At 35.6% G+C, this 23,301-nt stretch overlaps 2 protein-coding genes across 3 annotated transcripts; one reads left to right on the top strand and one right to left on the bottom strand.

Annotated features, from left to right (window-relative positions):
- Window positions 1–1,616: 1,616 nt before the first annotated feature.
- Window positions 1,617–2,795, bottom strand: LOC116245996 (transcription factor MYB10-like). Of its 2 annotated transcripts, none has more exons than XM_031617661.2 (2): window positions 2,630–2,795; window positions 1,617–2,018 (listed from the first exon to the last, which is right to left on the bottom strand). In XM_031617661.2, exons 1-2 carry the CDS (start codon window positions 2,766–2,768, stop codon window positions 1,747–1,749), a joined length of 411 nt encoding a protein of 136 aa, XP_031473521.1. In that variant the 5' UTR covers window positions 2,769–2,795; the 3' UTR covers window positions 1,617–1,746. The 2 variants fall into 2 exon arrangements, with proteins under 2 accessions (XP_031473521.1, XP_031473520.1); XM_031617660.2 differs by having other exon boundaries at window positions 1,617–2,084.
- A 12,123-nt stretch (window positions 2,796–14,918) lies between these two features.
- LOC116265832 (uncharacterized) lies at window positions 14,919–16,907 on the top strand. The gene is made up of 2 exons (XM_031646785.2): window positions 14,919–15,175; window positions 15,907–16,907. Exons 1-2 carry the CDS (start codon window positions 14,953–14,955, stop codon window positions 16,674–16,676), a joined length of 993 nt encoding a protein of 330 aa, XP_031502645.1. The 5' UTR covers window positions 14,919–14,952; the 3' UTR covers window positions 16,677–16,907.
- The last annotated feature ends 6,394 nt before the right edge of the window (window positions 16,908–23,301 follow it).

Genomic DNA, 23,301 nt, shown 5'->3' on the forward strand with positions numbered 1-23,301 from the left:
CAACGTTAAAAAATAAGTACATGACGAGCAAGTAAATATAAAAAAATAAAAACAAGCAATTTCACCTTAAAAAAGAAAAAAACATGAAATCGCCAGGAGCTTTTTTTACCTTTTTCGGCTTACCTATTTTTTCCTTTTTTACCACTTTTTTTGAAAAAAATGCATTTTTTGTGGCCATGATATATATACATATATATAATCTGACATTTTTCATCTATCTTAAGCTTCTCTAACTACGGCATTTCAATGCAATACATCATGTTGTGTGCTATGAGAGGCGGGCAAACTTTTCCATCCAAACCTTTTATATATATATATATATATATATATATGTATGTATTAAACACAAGTCCTTGAATTGGTTCTTCTTCTTAAGTATCAAGTATTAGATATATATCATTCTTTAGTTCGGCCCCTAAATTGGCCATATAGATGGGGATCAGTATAATCTGTTTGGCTTGTCGAAACCTTTATTGACACATAGCTTTGGTCATAATCTGTTTGGCTTCTAAATACCGCTGTGTTACAGGGATGGGGCGTGGCTGTCCTGGTTGGTGTCCCTCATATCACCCGAAGCTGTGTCAATAAAGGTTTCGACAAGCCAAACAGATTATACTGAAATCTTAAATCTGAATTCAAATCTGAATATGCAAACATTTGATGCATCAAATATGGTTAAATCGAAAGGGGACATCCAATCCAAATCTGGCCCATGGACATCCCTGCTGTGTTAGCACTTCGGAGCCGAATCGAATTCGTTTGCATCCCCAGTCATTGGTTGGACCCCAAAGTAAAGCTAACTATTTTATATATATATATATTTTTGAACAGGGATAAAGTTAGGCACTAAAATTCTTGACTGAGTTGAACCACTATGAAAGTCAGATGCCTTTTTCTTTGCTTCATTGTGAGAAGGTCGCAGTTCGGGAGAATGCCAATTGCCAACAATCTTTATTGCTTAGAAAAAAGGAAAAAGATTGCTAGTGCTTCACCAAAGTTATCGCCATAAGAAACAAATGCTTTTGAGGCAGAGGCTTTTTGTTGGTATTAGAAATGCAAATAATTTTCACGTAAATCATAATTATTTTCTTTTTTTGTAGAGGTAACAAATCATAAAACCTATATATGGCAGTGCTTCAAAAGGATTTTTGTTTTATTTTACTATGGACAAAAGTTCAAGAAGTTATTTATGCTGTAAAAATATTTTTTTTTCTGAGAACATTTTCTGTGCTGTTTATGCCCCTTCGTTGATATGGACCTCAACTTGGACCTGCGTCCAGACTCGTCAAAGATTTGGATCACAATCCATGTTGCTTTATATCTCTGCTCTCTGGGCCTTGACTTGGTAGGGCTTCAAATGGATCAGATACGGTACAAACCTGATCCAGGGCTTCAAATGGGTCAGTTTGACACGAAGATCACTGTGGGTGTGTTCCATAAATCTGTCACAAATATTCAGACAAATTTATGGTAAAATTTGTTTAAGTAGTCCACGAATATATCAAATATTTGGAAAATTCATTAAACAATCACACAATGTTCCTCATGCCAAACAGCCTCTACCGGATCCATTTGCAGACAAAAATAAAACACATAGATAGAATTGGATTGTGGGATACACATGAATAATGAACAAAAAAGCTGGGAAAAGGGATTAAAAAAAGATAAAAAAAACTCAAGAGATAGGGAAAGACTTGGCATTGCTTTAAAAAAGAGAAGAACTACAACTCTTGGAAAGAAGCAAAATTAAGTCCCAACACCAAGAAAGTCTATGAATCCAACATTCTTATGCATGGTGCAGGACTCCTCTGGTTCCTCACTGTGGCTGTTCATAACCCTGAACTTCTGCAGACCAGCCGCTATCTCCTTGCAGAGGCCTGAATTGATGGTATCAGCAGCTTCTTCGTATGTGGAAGGCTTGGTTAGGAAGTTGCTCATGGTGATGTCCCCAGGGCTGCTGCTGATGAAGTTGTGAGACCTTCTCTTCCCAAAGAGGCGGACATTGTCTTCCTCCTCCTCTGAAAAGGGCCTCCTGTTAAGGCTAGGGTCTAAATGATTAAACCACCTGAACCTACAACTTTTACCTACAAGCAAACAGTAAACCCCAGAAAAGAGAAAATTTCAATATTGGTATCCTGTGCTAATTTTGTGAAATTACAGCAATAATGACAATAATTTAACTAATAATCTTTTAGAAAACAAGTTTTAGATCATCGTATGTTTGTTCTTTCATTCAAAAGAGTTTCTTTTAAGCATATAAACATGCTAACGTTATTCAGAAATGGAGTTTTGATTGTTAAACTGGGTATACATGGCAGATTGTGGGGTTTGAGCTCGAAATTAGACCTCTTGGTTAAGATGGTGCAACTCTACCAGGTCCGCCTTCATTCTGGCCTGGTTGTTTTATTATTATCAGCTCTAATTTCTCCTCGAGGACGTGAACATGATGGGAATATGCTGCGAAATCGACGAAGAATGAATGGTTTCTTGTTTTTGCTGCTTGATCGTGTTGCTGATTTCAACACTTGTTATTGAAGTTCATAAAGGAGGAAGAAAGGAAGATGAAGAATACCAACTTCTGCAAGAACTTTTGCAAGAGAGAGAGAGAGAGATGTTCAACAGCATGTACCTGATCGACCTTGGAGTTTGGCTGCGATGGAATTCCAATTCTGAGGGCCGTATTGCTCCACGAGCTGTCTGAGCTTTTCGTCTTCTCCTGGCGTCCAGTGGCCGCGGCGACGGGAAGCGCCAGCACTTGCCTCATCCATCCTTGACGACCTCAATCGACTCCTCAATTCTTCATCTCTCTCTGTATCTTCCTCTTACTTATAGAAGTTAGAGAGAGAGAGAGAGAAGTCGTGTTAGTGTAGTTTAGGAGTCACATTTGTTGGTTCCGCACGATATGAAGGTGCAGGACTTGCGTATATTTTACAAAACCCATCACTTTTCGCTATCATGTTTGATAACTCAAGAATCTACACTCAACACCCATGTGTATTTGTGAAACCCCTATCATTCTCCATAGCAGCAATTTAAGAAGTATAGAATAGAAACGAACTATGAATTATTTGAGAAAGAGTAGAATATACTTGCACGTCTTTTACTTTTATAGGCGGCAGGAAAATTACCATCAGTAAAAAGAATTAGGAAACGAAGATGCGTATGAAGCATGACGTACGTGGGATTCTACCTATGGCATGAATGAACAAATCACATAATTCAATGCATCTGAAAGCTTTCAGTTTCTCTTTTGTACGTTAGGTTGACATAAATGAGGTTGTACCACTTTGCATATCATGAAATAATATTCCATTATCAGCAAAATGCATATAAAGATTCATGAGAAATTCTAATCAAGTTTGGTCTACGTCCTTTATTTGGATTCCAGAAACTGCAACCAAACCAGCAGAGCATTAAGTGCACGTCTGTTCTTTCGTGTTCCGACTGTGCAATTTAAAGCATCTAAGTGAACTGACTTGATGCATGTGTACGCATCGTGTGAGAAAGGACTTCGTTCATGGTGAGTAAAGGGTTGGTGTGATTGTAGGATTTGAGTGTGTGTGTTGGTGTGGTTATAGTCAACAGACATCTTCGTAGCTTTAAGAATTACATAACAAAGGTGGTTTTTCATAAATAAAATTAAAAAATACATATCTTGAAATCTTTTACTGCTGCAGAAGCGTCGTCATCATCACCACCAGGGGCAAAGGTAAGGCCCTGTCCTCACTTCAAAAAAAATAAAAAAATTACATATAAACTTTAAAAAATTTCACTTATCTTATATAAATATTTTGAAAAATGATATTTTCAAAATTTAGAAACTTTAATTTAGCCATCCAGAAAAATTTTTGGCCCCACCCCTGATCACTGCCATGAAAGCGGCTTAGCCCTAGCGAATGCATTTGAAGTATTGAACTTTTGACCTCCTTCAACTTGATAATCTTTAAGGGCTTAAGGAAACTATACTAAGGGAGATGGCTGATGGGATAACCTCAGAGTAGATGTTAAACTTTACCAAATCCAACTTAATTGGTATGTAAGTAATGTGAATATCTGTAAAGCATTACAAAGTCCAATTTAGCAGGAATATGATTATCCTAAAATGTTGTAGGATGCCATTAGTTAAAATTGAATCGTATCTAACTTAAAATCCAAAAACATTTATGTGTATCCAATTTGGATTCAGTTGCAAAGTATGACAGTTTGACCCAAATATGGGTTCGATTCAGATGCCCAAATGAACTTTATATTGAGTTGCAATTTAGTTGGATATTGAGAAGTTAGATCTAGAACCGGACCCATATGCATGCATGGAGAAAACATGCAAGTAAAGGGACCAATTGCACATTTAGATGGGTCCGTCGGTTCGGCAAGATAAACCGAACACGGGATGTTTTCTCCTTGGCATTTTCTGCGTTCATGGGACTAATTTCCCCCAACAATGTCGGTAAAAAAACGTTCAAACCCCGAGGGGTCCAACTATTTTTTGTCGATGTACTAGATTTTGATGACTGTTTTTGTGATGGAAAACTTTTTGGCTGTATCATTTGTCCCGTGATACATTGCATCCAGAGAAGAAAAAAAACCACCGCTGAATGCAAGGGATGGAGAGAAAAGAAGACAGAGACATTCCTGTTAGGATTCTGGGGTCCAAATATAAGACACGCATAATTACCATCACACCAATAGCAGGGTTGATGTGGGCCGCTGAATTATATTGTAATCAGTTCCAAAAAAATTTCATGATGAGAGCTGAATTATAATGTTAAAATTTTAACCAGAGTTGAAATATAATTTTTTAAAATTTTATACATGACAGATGAAATTTTTTAAATCTTAAATCCAATGTGTTCTTTTTCTCCATGTTCGGCTTTCTCGTTTTCAATCCAATCTATTGACATCCCTAAGTTAATTAGCATACATTAAAATCAGATGCCTATGAAAATATGGATGATAAGAACGCCTAACCTCATGAATCTGAAACTGATTAGTTTGCTTAATCAAATCCGAGTAATCTTATAAGTAGGCTTCCAGGAATCCATGCATTTGGTATCCACCGATACTTAATTAGCTTTATATTGATGAATGTGTGCAAGTTGAAGCACTAGAAAATCTCAACACCTCGTACTATACAACTTTAGAACTTAGTAGTAGGGGTGAACAACGAGTCGATCTACTCGAGCTCAATTTGTTAAAGCTCGAATAGTGAACTAGTTCAAGCCGAGTCGTTTGCTTAACGAGTCGAGCTCAAGTTCATGAGTCGACTCGTTCAAATAATCGAGTTAAGTTCGAGCTCAACAAGTAATTGCCAAGTCGAGCTCGAGCCTTAATAGAGTTTTTCGAGCCTTAATCAAGTCGATATATCCAAACGAGTTTGTAATTTTTGTCAAGCCTTAATTGAGTCGTGCTCGAGCTCAACACATAACAATGAATATCAATTATATTCAAACAAGTTTGTCGTGCCTTTATTGAGTCGACTCGAGAGCTCTACACATAACGATGAATATCAATTCTATTCGAACAAGTTTGTTGAATATTAATTAAGTCGAGCTCGAGCTCAACACGTAACTGCCGAGTCAAGCTTGAGCCCAACTATTCTCGAGCTCGAGCCGATTTTGTTAGTCGAGAGCCGAGCTCGAGGTGACTGAACTCGGGTTCGACTGGGCTGGTGTTCACTCCTACTTAGGAGCAAGAAACTTAAAGAAATGGGTTTTGACCGGCAAGTTAAGTGGTGTCGCTATATATCTCTTTCCGCCTTTATGTTAGGTCTTTTTGTTTGTATTCGTGTGGTTTTGGACGGTAAGATTTGACATTTGGTACCAACTGGAGTTCTATAAAAGGGCAATGGGTTTCATTGAGGACTCAACAACACACAAACAGTTTGAAAAGAAAGAAAATCGGGCATGGCAAAGGCGTGCATGAGAAATTGTTCGCTTGCTCTTTGCTTGTTGGTGATCATCTTCTCTGTGGAATGGGAGATGGTGGCGGAGGCGAAGCACTACAAGATTGCCCGCTGCAAGGGAGGAAAGAAGCAGCGCTCCCGCTGCCCTGCCTCTTGCTGCAGCTTGCCCTCACCACTGTCAGTTTGACTGTGCATCCTGCAAGCCTATTTGCCGTATGTCTTCTATCGTCTTTGAACTTTCTTTTCATTTTCATGTCTGTCTTTAAAAAAAAAAAATTAATGTGAACTAAGGATATTTTCATCATTGACGATACCGGTGCATGAATTTGCAGGTTCGCTGATAATAATGTTCCTTTTGCTCTCCCTCTCCCTCTCTCTAGAATGTGAAGTATACTTGTCTGCAGCAATTTGAATCATCTGATTTATATCTCAGATAGTACTAACAGAAAATGTAAAGTTGTGAATCACATGATCATGTTGATGGAAAGTGAAGATTAGTGCACCAGTTTTCATACTTATTAGTATCCAAATTCTAGGAAAAACACACGCAAATCTATAGTCACAAATATAGTTTTTGCATTTTAATGATAATGTTTTTTCGGGTACAATATCATGAGTTTGAAGAAAAAATAACAAAATAAAAAAAAGATGGAAAATTTTTAAAAAAATTTAAAAAACTTAAAAATTAAGAAAACAACAAAAATGAGAAAACAAGCAGTTTGACATTAAAAGAAAATAATAAACGCCTATTGACAGTTTTTTTTTTTTAAACAGCTTTTTTAACCCTTTTTCGCCTTACTTATTTTTTTCATTTTTACCGTATTTTTTTGAAAAAAAAAATGCATTTTCTGTGGCCATCATATATATATATATATATATATATATATATATATATATATATATATATAAACCATGTTTTTGACATATAAATATATTTTTCAAGTCACTTGATTTTATTATACGTGCCCGTTGGTTTTGAAGTGACATAAAATTCTTTGCTCACCTTTGCTGGTTGATTCTTATCAAATTCAGATACATATATAGATCACATTTTTATGCTTCCATTCGATGAAAATTGTCAAAATATTGAGATTTTATCAGTATTAATTGGAAAATATTCTTACTTGATGTCTATCTAGACCTCTATAAGCTGCAAATTAAAAACACGCTAATGAGGTCTTCGTGGAACAAATCAAGCATCGGCTCGCATTTTGGCTACCTAATTACTCAACCTTCTTGACACCATAAACAAGAAAGTTGACAAATTTAATTCATGCATTAATCTTTCTCTAGATCACATGCTACATGGTACTTCAATATTAGCTCTCTCCCATTTTTGAAAAGAAAAAACAAAATTTGTTACGGATTCTAATCTAACTCTCGAATAAATTATTTAAGTATCAGCAATCTGGATTGTTTAATTAGATGCATCCCCTTGCGCCCAAAAAAAAGAAAAAAATCATATTCACGGTGGTTTGGATGTATGAACCAATGACGTATGTGTCTTTGCATCAAAAAATCACCAACTCAAGGCATGTCTTAGAGGACAAGTATGCATGTAGATATGAAGCGTGAGCTTTTTTATTACTATTTTCCTCTTTGTTCCTTCACCTTCATACTTTTATATTGGTACGTAGTTAAACTGTCTATCTAATTTGCGCATGCAGTTGTGTCTCCCCCATTTTTCTTTTGCACGTGAACGGATAAAACTCGGTCTATATATATATATATATATATATATATATATATAAACTGAACCATGACCTTATCTTTTTTGCCTTAAATTTGGACGATTTTACAACAGACAGTCCAAATTTCTCCCTCCCTTCTTCTCTGAACTCTTGACTTCTTTTTCTCTCTTCCTCTCCAACCGACAATGAGCTCCGCTGCTCCCCCTACCGTATTGTCCGGATAGCCGCCACCCGGCAGTCCGAGCGGCATCTGCTCTAGGCATCATAGGTAGAAGAATGACCTGAACCCACGATGGGCAGAGGCAACCAGCTCTTGCCAGGAGCAGAGCTGCCGGGGCTCCGGTTGCAATAAGAGTGGGGAGAGAGGAAGGGATGCCTGGGCCATCCGATCTAGGATCGGATGGCTCAGATTTGATGTCCTATATATTATATATATAAGACTTTCTTCTGTTATTGAAAAACCGTTAAAATATTAATATATTCTTCAATTCTCTTTCTCATTGGGTATGAACAGACGGAAAGGACGATCGGTTGCACCTTGTGGAAAATCTTAAGGTTTTGGCTTTAAAAGTAAGTCAATACGTCAGTGGTAATTGAAAATTTGGTCGATTGGCTTTTAATTCTTGACGAGGACACAATCTTTTATTGTGTGTTTGTATGGAATAATTCTTGGCTTAGCCCATTTCGTGCTAGATCGGCTTCGTTGACCAAGCAAACCCAGTGAATGGGACGAAGTAATTAAGCTGACAAAGCTTGTTAAGCTTTACGGCTGCAAATGGGTAGCTTCCTATAACACGCTTCATTAGAACAAAATTTAAAAACTTGGTGCTAACAAATAATTACTATATTCGCATTAGCAATTGTATTTCCTGGCAGGCCTATGGTTTATCAAGGCCTTAGCAACTATTTTAGTCTATTCAGTAGTAAGTTTTCAAATTTTGGTTATCTGGCGACTGTTCCGCATTTGACAGATGATATATATATATATATATATATATATATATATATATATATATATATATATATATATATATATATATATATAGAGAGAGAGAGAGAGAGAGTACATTTGGCTTAAATTCGAGATAGTACCAGTTAAAGATGAACTTGTCGGTTCTTATCAACAAATAAAAATTTCTAAGAAAGAAAATGCAAAAGCAAAAGCAACTTTTCATAAGGAGAAATTACTTTGCAGATAGCTTTTTGCTTCTTGGCCAGCCTTACGAGTAGCTGAAGCTACCTAATCCCCCATATAGGATGTCCAAATTAATGAAGGTGCCAATTAATGAATGTGTGGTCGATTAGAACCAACCCGCAATTAAGGAAATTAGCATTAGTGGCAAATAATGTTACCCTTTTTATTTCAAGAACTTGACATGAATAGATGTTTCACAGGAATGCATGTTCACTCTCATCCAATAGAAGGAGTGCATTAATTTGAAAGCATACAACATTTGCTTTTGGGCATTAGTTGGAATTAAGAACCGAATGTTGTGGTTCAGTCTTCCACCCAAATCTTTTTATTCAAAGTGCAAGTGCTTGAGCTGTCAATGGCCATTTACAGACTTGAAGCTTCATGAAGTCACTTCTTTCAAGCAGGAGAGGGTTGGTACACATCTACCCAAGACCACAAAAGTGTGAGATCATATTGGAGTTAAAATTGGATCCTGTTGAAGTTTTTTATCTTTTTTAGTTTCAAGGATCTACGTATATACTTCTGTGTCATATTATTTGTTACGCTAGTCGATAACTTTTTTTTAACATAAATTGAAGCCAATGGAAAGGTCTATTTTGAGTAAGTGAGAGGATTACAACCCACAGCCCAAGACAATCTTTTTTCTACTAGAGGGCTTATTAGATCTACCATACTGAAGCCAGTTTTGAGTCAGGTTAAATGAGGATCATGTGACTGTGGAACTTTTATGTCTGTGTATATGCATGTATGCACATATTTATATGTATACTTACATGCATACACTGCTTGATGTGTGGAAAGTGGGAGTGAGAGTTGTTTTCTATTCATGACATGTGCTTGATTAATTGGAGCTGTTATGTGTTATTGAAAACCAAACTAATGCTTGCATTGGCTACTGTTCATTACCCATCATAACAAGGGTCAAGCATTGGTCCTTCATTCAAAAGATGTGGGGGAATATTTGGAGTCACCATGATCCAAGGATTTGGAATGCAAATAATGAAAAAAGAAAAGGCAGAGATCTAGAAATCAAGGAAACCAAATTACGATCAAAGAAATGAAAATGACCAAAATCTAGGCATGGCTCAGCCAAGAAATATTTTCAAGAGAATGGTCAGGAAATTTCCACCTAGGGACCCAATTTTTAGACTTAAGATCAAAAAACGGGCTCCACTTTTTTATTTTCCTAATATGAGCCAAACTTTTGATGATAATGTAACAGATCTCATATGTTAACCGGAGTCAGGGGATAATGGTAAAGCTGGGTCATTATTTGACCACATCAATAAATTTATTTAAGAAATCATAAAAGTAATTCCACCTACGATGGTGAAAGGGTCCAACCACCTAACGGCACATGGTATAGTTTTCCCACATGTCATCACGTGGTGCGGTCGTTTTGTCGTCTTAGGTGAAAGACCATAATAAACAACATACTTTGTGAACGTGAATTTTTTTTTAGGCCGATTATGACCAAGAAGTCATGTCCCTAAATGGAATTTTCTGCAAAAATCCTTTTCTTTTGTAAAAAAAAATGAAGAATTGCCCGCTTTATATTATTTTAATCAAAGAACAAGGAACTTGTATAAGGCAACTAAGGAAAATCTATTCACAAGGGCGTACATAGGATTTAAGTAAATCTCTATTCACGTTTGATTATTTCTCCTTCACTTTTTTTTTTTTGTCTAACGTATCAAATTTCATTACGTCATTGGCATCATTTCCATCAGCTTTGGACTGAACCAATAATATGCTTAAGAATAAATTTAATGATGAATTTATATTCTTGATCCCACTACAGCAAAGATGAGACGGAACAAGTTATATGGAGAGAAGCCATGGAGCTGCCTCCCATTTAAAAAACAAAAAAGGGACACCTGCCCCCAGGGGCTTATTCTCAGCACCCGGGATCTGTTTGAAACCAGGGATATTTATGTGAGTGCCTCATGAATTTACCCTAAAGATTGGTCGATTCATTGGGTTATCAAACATTATACTAAACCAGTTGATGCTGTTGTTGAAACCTGTTGATGTTGTTGTCCATTGGGTTGTCACAGTATCTGATGAGACCTACTGAATATTGCTACTGTTAATGGAGAAGAGATTTGGGTATAATTTGGATGCCAATGATAGGAAATGAGTTTTGTGAAAACCTGGTTTTGCAACTCAGTTTCAATTTGGTTCTAGAAATTCAATTTTTGGATGTTTGGTTGGCAGGCTAAAACTTTGGTTTCTAGGCGTTTGCTTGCTTAATACCGTTTGGATGATAATAACATGGTTTTGCCGTGTTTTAAATTTGAAAAATGAATCTAAAATTAATTTGTAGTGGATCTAAATAGCCAAAACCTAAACTCAATTTGCTCACTGAGTTATTTTTTGGAAATAATATATTACTTGGTTTTGTGATGTCTTAAATTGAAGAAAAAAAACTACTATTAATTTATATTGAATCCAGGATAACCAAATCTAAACTCAATTTACATGGGTGCATAAAAGTATTGGATAACAATATCGAAATTAGGTCTAGACCCAAATCCATGGAGCTGAAATAGCCAACTTGTGATAATCACAGATTAAACTGTATTTTGAAATTATTGGTGAAACAAAGGAATGCTTTTCTTTTTCCAAGATGGTTACATGAAAAAAACTCAAAAATGCACCAAACAAACGATTTCCTCCTTACTCTAACTTTTCACAAATAAGAAGATATTTCACTCAAAGCAACCAGTGACAAACACCTCTATATTCAGCGAAATCGAACTAGCGTGTCCTCATGAAATTTACCAAGGACTAATAATCATAAAAATAAGACAAATTATGTTATTCATCAAACACAATTTTCCATAAATTAAATTAAACCATGTTAACTAGTCATTAAATATAACTCTTTTCCCCTACCCCAGAGTCCATGGCTGCTTCAGGGCCTCGATCGGAAGCAACTCCTGTCAACTAAACATTGTGCACCTACTGCTTGCAAACGCCCACGGAAAATAAACCGATGATCGGACTTTCACTACAGTCGAACTTGAAGTTAGAGCACCCACTGTTAGCGACCCGTTTGCAAACGTACCATAGAGATGTCAACGGATCGAATATGAATTGGATACAACCTTCGTTATACATGGTTTTTCAGATCTTCACATATTTGGATTTAAATATGAATGAAAAAGAGAAAATTACACCATGTCCTGGTCCTATATTTTTAAATTTATAATGCAAATGTGAACAAATCCAACTTTTATTTTTACATTCGAATTCCAATCAAACTTCTAAAATATACAAACGGATCTGAACCGCCAACTTTCAAAACATATAGATGTTGAAAATAAGATAATCAGTTCTATTTGAATTCTGAATCAAATCCAATATTATTTAATACTGAATCTGATGCCAATTGCTTGTCATTCATAAATCTTAATTCTGATATTCAATTTGGCTTACCAGTCAGAATGTTAATCGGATCCATTGACATCCCTATTTTGGATCCATTGACATCCCTATTTTTGCTCACTAAAAGATGTGATTGTGCAATTGGACCTGTTACCTTGATCACCTGTCCCACGAATAAGTGGTTGGACAAATGGGCCATGAGGAAGCGCACATCATTGACAGCCGCGAAAATGGCGACTGGTTGGAAAGCTGGACAAGAAGGTCTTCTCCCCAATCACTGGGCTTCATTTTTCTGCTTATCCATGTCTTACCCAATAGAAAATTGGCAAATTGCACTTCAAAATAGACTACTGGCCACAACCTGTTAACTATGGGCTTTCAGCTCAAGGAGGGGATGCACAAAAGACTGAGTGCAGCTTCACATCCACCAAACAGATGAAAGCTATCATAGAGTTAGTTAAAGATCTACCTTCGTATATAGTGCATCCTCATCAGAAATCAACTTATTGGGATTCAACTTAATCAACTATTTGATTCAGAAGTCTGCCCAACATTAGTCAACTCAGTTATATATATATATAGGCATCCCATAATCCAATTTTATGTATGTGTTCTATTTATATGTTTTATTTTTGTCTGCAAATGGATCTCATAGAGGCTGTTTGGCATGAGGAACATTGTGTGATTGTTTGGCGATTTTTTTCCAAATATTGGATATATTCGTAGACTACTTAAACAAATTTTACCATAAATTTGTTCTGAATATTTGTGACAGATTTATAGAACACACCCACAGTGATCTTCGTGTCAAACTGGCCCTTAGGGATGCGAACAGCTTGGCTGCTTGGGTCTGGACCTGGATCAGGTTTGTACTGTATCTGATCCATTTGATTGAGAGCAGAGATATAAAGCAAAATGGATTGTGATCCAAATCTTTGACGAGTCGGACGCATGACCAAGTTGAGGTCCATATCAACTAAGGGGCATAAACAGCACAGAAAATGTTCTCAGAAAAAAAGATATTTTTACCGCATAAATAACTTCTTGAACTTTTGTCCATAGTAAAATAAAACAAAAATCCTTTTGAAGCACTGCCATATATAGGTTTTATGATTTGTTACCTCTAGAAAAAAAGAAAATAATTATGATTTACATGAAAATTATTTGTATTTCTAATACCAACAAAAAAACTCTGCCTCAAAAGCATTTGTTTTTTATGGCGATAACTTTGAAGAAGCACTTTAAAAAACGGCCATAAACTTTATTGTCAAGCAATCTTTTTCCTTTTTCTAAGCACTATAAAGATTGTTGGCATTCTCCCCAACTGCGACCTCAGCACAATGATGCAAAGAAAAAGGCATCTGACTTCCATAGTGGTTCGACTTAATCAAGAATTTTAGTCCCAAACTTTATCCCTGTTCAAAAAATAAATAAAAAATAGTTACATTTACTCTTGGGGTCCAACCAATGACTGGGGATGCAAACGGATCCGGCTCCGAAGTGCTAACACAGCAGGGATGTCCATGGGCCAGATGTGGATTGGATGTCCCCTTTCGGTCTAACCATATTTGATGCATCAAATGTTTGCATATTCAGATTTGAATTCAGATTTAAGATGCCATTGAAGAAATGTTTATTCCATATGGGGTAGTAGTAGATAGGGGATATTTTTTTATAAAACTAAACCTAAATTAGGTTCAAATCCAATTCCAAATTCTATCCGACATCATTTTCAGATCCAAATATGATGTGATTTCTTAAATCCAATGTTAATGTTCTTTATCAATTTCAAGCAATCTATAATGAAATACTCGCTTCCAATCCAATCCATCGACATCCCTAAGTTAATTAGCATACATTAAAATCAGATGCCAATAAAATTTGGATGGTAAAGAACTTATAACCTGAAGAATCTGAAGCTGATTGGTTTGCTTAATCGAATTTGAGTCACCTTATAAGTAGGCGTCGGGGAACCAATGCATGTCGTATCCACCGATACTTAATTAGCTTTATATTGATGATTGCATGCAAGTTGAAGCACAAGAAAATATCACCACCTCGTACCAACACAGCTTTAGAACTTAGGATTACGAGTGAACAACGAGTCAAGGTACTCGAATTCGACTTATTAAAGCACAGCTCGTGAACTAGTTCAAGCCGAGTCATTTGCTTAACAAGTCAAGATCGAGTTTATGAGTCGACATGTTCAAATAATCGAGTTGAGTTCGAGCTCAACACATAACTGCCTAGTCGAGCTCGAGCCTTAATCGAGTTTGTTAAGCCTTAACCAAGTCAATATATTCAAACGAGTTTACAAGTTTGTCGAGCTTTAATCGAGTCGTGCTCGATCTCAACATGAAACGATGAATATAAATTATATTCAAACGATATTGCCGAGCCTTAATCGAGTTGAGTTCGAGCTCAACAAGTAACGATGAATATCAATTCTATTCAAACGAGTTTGTAGAGTCGAAATCGAGTTCAACACATAACTACCGAGTTGAGCTAGAGCTGTTTCTGTCGAGCTTTTCTCGAGCTCGATGTGAGCAAGAGAAAAAAAGGAAACTTAAAAAAATAGGTTTTGACCAGCAAGTTAAGTGGTTTCGCTATATATCTCTTTCCACCTTTATGTTAGGTCTTTTTGTTTGTATTCGTGTGTTTTTGGACCGTAAGATTTGACATTTGGTACCAACTGGAGTCCTATAAAAGGGCACTGGGTTTCATTGTTAGGACTCAACAACACATAAATAGTTTGGAAAGAAAGAAAATCGGCCATGGCGAAGGCGTACATGAGAAATTGTTCTCTTGCTCTTTGCTTGTTGGTGATCATCTTCTCTGTGGAACGGGAGATGGTGGCTGAGGCGAAGCACTACAAGATTGCCCGCTGCAAGGGAGGGAAGAAGCAGCACTCCCGCTGCCCTGCTTCTTACTACAAGTGCCCCGCTGCTTGCCCTCACCACTGTCAGTTTGACTGCGCATCCTGCAAGCCTATTTGCCGTAAGTGTTCGCCAACTTTAGCCATTTCGAAACTCCAAACCTTTTTGATAATAGAGAGAAAGTTATGTGCGCAGTATACAGTAAAGGATGAAATTATATTTTTGTAATTTGTTAAAAAAAATGTCTTTCATAGTCTTTTTACATTTTTGTTTTCGTTTTTGTTTTACAAAAAGTTTTTTTTTTCAATGTGAAAAAGGAGCATTTTAGTCGTTAAGGTTTGTTGATAATACTCTTTTTGCTCTCTCTTTCTCTCGCTCTCTCTCTAGAATATGAAGTATAGTTGTGTGCAGCAATTTTGATTATCTGATTTATATCTCAGATAGTACTAAAGGAGAGTGTAAAGTTGTGAATCATATGATCATGTTGATGGAAAGTTGAGATTTGTGCACCAATTTTCATATTTATTAGTGTCCAAATTCTAGGAAACACACACACAAATGTAAAGAGAAAATTTGAAAAAAGAAGGTACATTTTTAAAAAAAATTAAAAAACTTAAAAATTGGGGAAACAACAAAAATGAGAAAACAAGCAGTTTGACATTTAAAAAAATGAAAACGCTTATTGACATTTTTTTTTAAATGGCTTTATTTACCCTTTTTCGGCTTACTTATTTTTTTTTATTTTTACCGCATTTTTTTGAAAAAAAAATGCTTTTTCTATGGCCATGATATATATATATATATATATATATATATATATATGAGTTGACATGTTTCATGTTTAATTAATAGGTTGTGACAAGCCAGGAGCGGTGTGCCAAGACCCAAGGTTCATTGGTGGGGATGGGATCACCTTCTATTTCCATGGAAAAAAGGACTCAGATTTCTGCCTTTTATCAGACTCCAACCTCCACATCAATGCCCATTTCATAGGCAAAAGAGGGCAGGGAATGAAGAGGGACTTCACCTGGGTCCAGTCCATAGTCCTACTCTATGGGTCACACCAACTCTACATTGGTGCAACCAAGGCCAGCTCCTGGGTGGACTCAGTTGACCACCTGAGGGTCCTCTTTGACGATGCACCGGTCGAGCTACCAACCCACGAGGGTGCGAAATGGACCGGCCCCGAGCTCACTAGCATCACTCGCACCCACGGCACCAATGCCCTAGCCATCGAGGTCCCCGAGCACTTCTCCGTGGCCGCACATGTTGTGCCCGTAACCAAGTCCGACTCGCACATTCACAAGTATGGAATTGGGGATGATGACTGCTTTGCGCACCTTGACCTCAGCTTCAAGTTCTACTCACTTAGTCCAGACGTCGATGGTGTGCTCGGTCAGACGTATCGCGACGGGTATAGGAGCCCGGTGAAGATCGGTGCATCGATGCCGATAATGGGCGGAGACCGAAAGTACTCTACATCAGACATCTTCGCAGCCGACTGTGCAGTGGCGCGGTTTGGGGGCAACAGTACTGGTGAGGTCATGAGGATGAACAACTTGGGCAGTGCCATGAGCTGCACCACTGGGCTCAGTGGGCGTAGTCTTGTCTGCAAAAGATGAAGAAGGCAACCAAGTGATGTCCAAGTAATGGAAGATGTCTGGTGTGGTTTTTCTTATGGTTCTTTATTAAAGAATAAAGGGTGTTCTAGAAAGATGTTAGCTAATATCTGCTATTCAATTATGTATCACATGAAAGTAAGTTGCAGCCTCCTTTAAATTAGTTCTCTCTCTATATATGTGTGTGTGTGTGTGTGTGTGTGTGTTATATAAAAAAAAAAAATTAGCATCAAATCTGGAAATTGAATTGGATTCGGACTTAAGACATTAAGTCTGACCTGACTAGGATAAATAAATACTTGATCAGATTCATATTCAAATTTAGTTTTCAATAAATATCCTCTATCTACTGCCCATCTTTTTTGAAAGTCAGCACCTAACATATCATAATGTCATTAGCATACAATTTAAAAGTCGGGTTCAGATTCAACCATAAATTTAAAAATTGGATTCAGATCTCATTGTGATTATAAATTCAGATTCATATTTGTATAAACTTTTGTTCATTTGTGTTTGAATCCGAATTAGAATATGACTATGTGAACATCCAATAAAATAGATATGGCAAAGTAGATTCGATTTGAATTCCATTTGTTAAGATATATTCCTACTAGACCTAGACATCTATACATTGTGACAATTCTAACAATCAAACGGATCTCAAAAAAGTCCATGTCTCTATACTTATTAAATGTTCAAAGAAGTAAAATAGAATGAATTTTTGGAATTGTCCCAACTAATAGTTTGTCGCTGCACGGGTTGAGCATCATGCCACCTACTTTAATACTATTTAGATGTTGGTTTAAGCTTAAAATGGAAAGAATCTGCCTATCAAAAACAAAATCAGGATTATTTGATTCCTTTATATATATATATATATATATATATATATATATATATATATATATATATATATATATATATATATATATATATATATATATAAACAGACACTTAGGTCAAGGATAAAAATCAGACCCACTGATTTTTTATTAAAAAACTATTTTAAATAAAATATAAAAAACTTAATATTTTGCAAAGACTATTTTATATAAAACATGCATTGATTCAAGTTGTTTTAATGAAAAATGTTGAATTTTTTATTATCATGCCATGGGGGCCATTCATTTTTTTCTTATTATAAAAATACCATTATTATCTAACAAATTATCAACTTAGTATATGTTTTGCATCAACTCATTCTTAAGATCATATCAATAAGGTTAGATTGAAACAAAAAAAAACATTTTAAAAATCTAAATCAAATGGTCTGGTTTTTATCTCTGATATATATATATATATATATATATATATATATATATATATATATAGAGAGAGAGAGAGAGAGAGAGAGAGAGAGAGAGAGAGAGAGAGTTATACATGATGGACCTGGACCAAGAGCTTGCATTAATAGGGTCAGTTTATCATGGGCTTGTCAAGCTCATTGAATGGATTCAAAGAAGCTTTTGCTTTTCTAATCATCAATTAGATACAACGATAAATGAAAAGGACATGAAGGACTGCTCAGTTGCACATCGGCCACTTGAAAGACTGTTCGAAAGCAGGGCTTGTTAACGATGGATCAAAATATTTTGGGGATACCTTGATTGGATACGTTTATGTGTATCCAAATTGGATTCAGTTACAAAGTTTGACAGTTTGATCCAAATATGGGTTCCATTCACATGCCCAAATGAGTTTTATATTGAGTTCCAATTTAGTTGGATATTGAGAAGTTAGATCTAGAACCGGGCCATATGCATGCATGGAGAAAACATGCAAGTAAAGGGACCTATTGCACATTTAGATGGGTCCGTCAGTTCGGCAAGATAAACCAAACACGGGATGTTTTCTCCTTGGCATTTTCCGCATTCACGGGACTACTTTCCCCCAACAATGTCGGTAAAAAGAAGTTCAAACCCGGAGGGGTCCGACTATTTTTTGGCGATGTTCTACATTTTCATGACTATTGATTTTCATGACTATTTTTGTGATGGAAAACTTTTTGGCCGTATCATTTGTCCCGTGACACATTGCATCCAGAGAAAAAAAAAAACCACCTTTGAATGTAAGAGATGGAGAGAAACGAAGACAGAGACATCCCTGTTAGGATTCTGGGGTCCAATTATAAGGCACTTATAATTACCATCACGCCAACAGCAGGGTTGATGTGGGCCGCTGCCCACACCAACCTATCATAAAGTTCATTGGAAGGATTTAAATTATATTGTAATCAGTTCCAAAAAATTTTCATAAATTATAACTTTAAAATTTTAACCAGTAGTTGAAATATAATTTTTTAAAATTTTATACATGATAAATGAAATTTTTAAAATTTGTTTTTTTTAATTTTATACATGACAATTTTATATATATATATATAGGCCCACTTGAAGGACTAGATTTGTCATTTTGTGAAAGTCAAGTGCCCTCTTTTGGTTTGACAAGTAGACTGAAGTCATGATTGGTGGATCAAACTGAGTTGGTGTGGGTGTGGTCCTGTAGTGACAGGGAAACACAAGGGCCAAAATCGTCATTTTCTTTATTAACCCTGTGTGTGCAAGATGTTCTGACTGGATTGCGCAGAAAAACGGGTCCAATTATGATGCTTAAATCTGGATACATATTTGGGTCCATGTGCTGTTAATGCTTGCTTCTTCCATAATAATCCTAAATTGTTTTGGTATTGGAAAGATCTAACCCGACACCGATCTGACCACCTTGTATTACTTGTAGTTGCAGGAGTTATTAGGGATGTAAATATATCTGATGTGTATTGGATATTAGACTGGACCATTTTTTGGAACTTTTATATCGAAACTAATCCACACTACTTAATTTTACATGATTTAGTTTTTTTAATTTAGTTTTTATTATGTTTTTTAGAGTTATTGCTTATTAACATGTAATATTTTTATTTATATCACTTTTTTATTTAAATTTTGCTTTCAATTTGATTTTATATGTATGTATATAACATGCCCATACTAGAATTGTAAGGTACCCATGTAATATATGAACGGGCCTGACATGGACCTTTAAGGCGGATAATTTTGAGAATTCAGTCTCTAGTGGAAACAGGAAAGCAAACACGCTCGGGTTGGATTACCCATGCGATATATGTCACGGAGATCCAAAATCTAAATGAACAGTTCAATACATAAAATGGATCTTGTTGAATATGGAATTGGGTCGGGTCCGAAACCGAATCCACAACCATTCATCTTATATGGATATGGACATTGTCAACTCACCTCAAGTGGACCATCTGAGATCCATTTTAGCTTCTTGTTGGAAGTCCAAAAGAAAAAAAGATGCTTTTGGCTTATCCTGTTTCCTTTTTGTTACCTCTTTTATTGGTTTTACAAGATTCCCTTGCAAATTTTCACCTGAGTTTTGTCCATTAATTAGGAGTAAAAGAACATACCACTTGAGCAATTGGATCCCTTGTCCTTTCTTCATTGGACCCACCCAGAGGAGACCACTGCTCTCTCACTACTTGAATATTATTGGCCTCTCAAGTATGTATAAATTAATGTCCCTACCATATAATTGGTGCTATTAGTCAAACTGATGATTATAATAATAACAATATCAACAAAAATAAATCAATAAATAAATAATCAGATGGACCCTTTTTTCTTAATCTTAGTAAAGATAGACTCTTGAAGAAGAGCGAGCATAGGGCCAAGTGGCCAATGGGCATCCGGTACCCAGCTTGACTCAGATCTAGTCCGAGGTCTGATTGTTCATTTAAAATATTATTTTATTTAATATATATAATATAATGTACAATGATATTCGAGTGGGGCTGGGCTGGGATGGGGTCTGGGTTGTGGTTGTGTGGTCAGGCCTGGACTCCGGCATGGGCTGTGGCCCGGCCCGACTTCTTATGAGGCGGCCCATGGCCAACTGTCAATAATCTAGGAAAAATTGTTTTTTTTTTTAACTGGTTGGGCTTTTTCTTGGGCTCTTGGGCTCTTGGTATATTAATTTTTGGAAATTGTATTCTTTAAAAATTATAATGTTTTTCAGCAACAAATGTGTGTGTGTGTGTGCATAATTAAACCAGCAACGTTCAGGTGGATTATTTTCTTTATTAAAAATTCTTGTAACTTGGCCATTAAAAATGAGAAAAAACAAATGTGGATATAAAAATATTATTTATACAAGTAGCAGTCTTATCCTAACAAATAATTGCTATAAGAATTTTTCCTTCAACATGAGAAAAGATAGCTTCCATCCAGTGAAAGTCACAGTTAGAAACTTTATGAACTTATTGGTGCTACTTGCACTTCAAGAATATATATATATATATATATATATATATATATATATATATATATATATATATATATATATATATATATATATATATATATATATATATATCAAGATACTTTCACTCTATAATTGGTTCCCCAATCACATCAAGTCCCTATGGGAACAGTGTAGGGTCATCTAAGAAAAAAGGAAAGAACATGTTGGGTAACTTTTTTGACTAGAAGAAACTTTGAGGTTGAAGCCTCACTAATAATTAACTCACTTGTTGGCCCTATCAGAAATTAAATTCTCAATTAAGTGAAGATAAACAACTTGTTTGCATAAAGTTCACAAACCAACCAAACAGTTCATGGCTCACCTTTGGATGGTTTAAGTGAAAATTAAGCTTATAACCTCCACAAATTGAAGGACAAGCCCCTTCTTTAACTCAGTTTTTTAGCCAAGCACAAAAATGCTGCCCCAAGTTCTATTATTGGTCACCATTGTCGCTATCTTCGGTTAGCATAGCAGGTTGGACTAGTGCCAATGGGACTCTGTCGATGGCTCTATTCATGTTGGTCGGGATGTCAATGTATCCGATTTGAATCGGATATCCAAACGAACCGATCCAAAAAATTCGGATATGGAAAAAAAATTAGTATCCAATTAAGAAATTAGATTGGATTTGATTTAATAAATAGCATTCGGATATACATAAGTATCTGTTTGGATTTGGATTGAATTCATTTTAGACAAAATATCATATATCTAATGCTATTACATTTTGAAAATTAGCAAAATCCTTATTCAAGTTCCAATCCGAATCGGATTCAAATTGTAAAATCGGATTTTGGATTGAGATTATAAAATTGAATTTTGGATTCTGATTCGGATATTATTTTTCTTTATTCATATTATAATCTGAATATGTGAATATTCAACAAACAAATATGATTAAGGGTATGTCCAATCTGGATCTGATCCGTTGACAACCCTACATGTGAGCCATTAGGGTGGAGCAGTACAGTATCCTATCTCTTTTCCTAGCTCTAATGCAGTTGTAGACCCCAAGGACTAAGCAGTTTGGGCCTTCTTATGGGTAATGTAGTTACCTTCTTCTCACCCATAAACATTTTTTATTAGGTATATCATATTTGTTCTAAGTTTTAAGAGAGAAGCCAACTCTTCATTCAAGTTGTTTGTTTGTTTCAGATGTAAAGCTTTGTGGGAGGGTTTGGAATCATCTCTCATTTCTTCCCTAAAAATGTTTTCCTCATTGGTTAATCTATGATTAAAGAATGCCTGCTTGGACATCAAACTTTAAAGTACCATTGGTTTTTGCAGATTTGATAGCTATAGATCCATGCAAGGGATCAAATTAAAGTTTCTAAATTTTGACAGAAATATCATTTTTTAAAATTTTTATATAAGACAAGTAAACTTTTTTAAAATTTACATGTAAATTTTTTTTAAAAATAACATGATATATGGTAAGGATTTTAGGGCAAACCTAATATTTACCGGTGACATCCTTATTTTATTGAATACTAGTGAGAGAAAGGTCTGATCAAGAATCCATGGATCTGAAATGAAATTCTGAGAATCATAATCGAGAATCGATCCAAGGCAATCCATCAACCCCCATCCAATCATACATCAAATCTATGTCCTTTTTTTCTTTTTAATATGTGGCATAGATCTTAGATTAGCGAAAACTCCTAGTCAAGTGGGAAGGGCTACATTGGCTGGACTTTTGACTACTAAGCCTGCCTCTTTCCCATTGTACACATATATTATTTGAGTAAAACTTTAGAAACATAGAGGTAAAAAATTTTGTAATAGTAAAAAAACATGTTTAACTTACTAAGGGCAGTTTCCTTACTTGGTGGCTAACAAGTGCTCCCCTACCTCCCTACCGTTTTGAGGAGAGGGGCATTTTTTTTATCTTCTTTTTGAAAAAGTTGTTTTTCCATTTTCACTTTCGGTTGAGGAGTAATTTTATCTTATTTTTTTACCAGTTGTCAATTTCAACTCAGGGGTTTCATAGCTATTTGGATGTCGTGTCAAGTTTGGGTTTGAGAGACAAAAGTTGATTTTTAGGAATGCTAATATATTTGATTTGAGTTTGATACTCAACTGAACCACTTTGAAAAAAAAAATTGTATATGGAAAAAAAGTTTAATAATCTGATTAAGAAATAGATCGAATTCTAATTTAAGAAATGACATCTGGTTGGATTTGGATTCAAATATGAATTTGGATTGAATCTATTTTTAAAGAAATATTGTATATCTAATGTTCTTACATTTTAAAAAACGACCAAATACGGTTCAAAATTCATATTTGAATTGTGAAAGCAGATTTT

This window comes from Nymphaea colorata, chromosome 1 (assembly GCF_008831285.2).
Source record: "Nymphaea colorata isolate Beijing-Zhang1983 chromosome 1, ASM883128v2, whole genome shotgun sequence".
Classification (NCBI taxonomy): Eukaryota; Viridiplantae; Streptophyta; class Magnoliopsida; order Nymphaeales; family Nymphaeaceae; genus Nymphaea; species Nymphaea colorata.

Coding starts and splice junctions, on each gene's coding strand:
- LOC116265832 (XM_031646785.2), top strand. CDS start 14,953: ATGGCGAAGGCGTACATGAGAAATTGTTCTCTTGCTCTTTGCTTGTTG. Junction 15,176..15,906: donor ATCCTGCAAGCCTATTTGCC/GTAAGTGTTCGC, acceptor TTTAATTAATAG/GTTGTGACAAGCCAGGAGCG.
- LOC116245996 (XM_031617660.2), bottom strand. CDS start 2,768: ATGGATGAGGCAAGTGCTGGCGCTTCCCGTCGCCGCGGCCACTGGACG. Junction 2,085..2,629: donor CAAACTCCAAGGTCGATCAG/GTACATGCTGTT, acceptor GTTTGCTTGTAG/GTAAAAGTTGTAGGTTCAGG.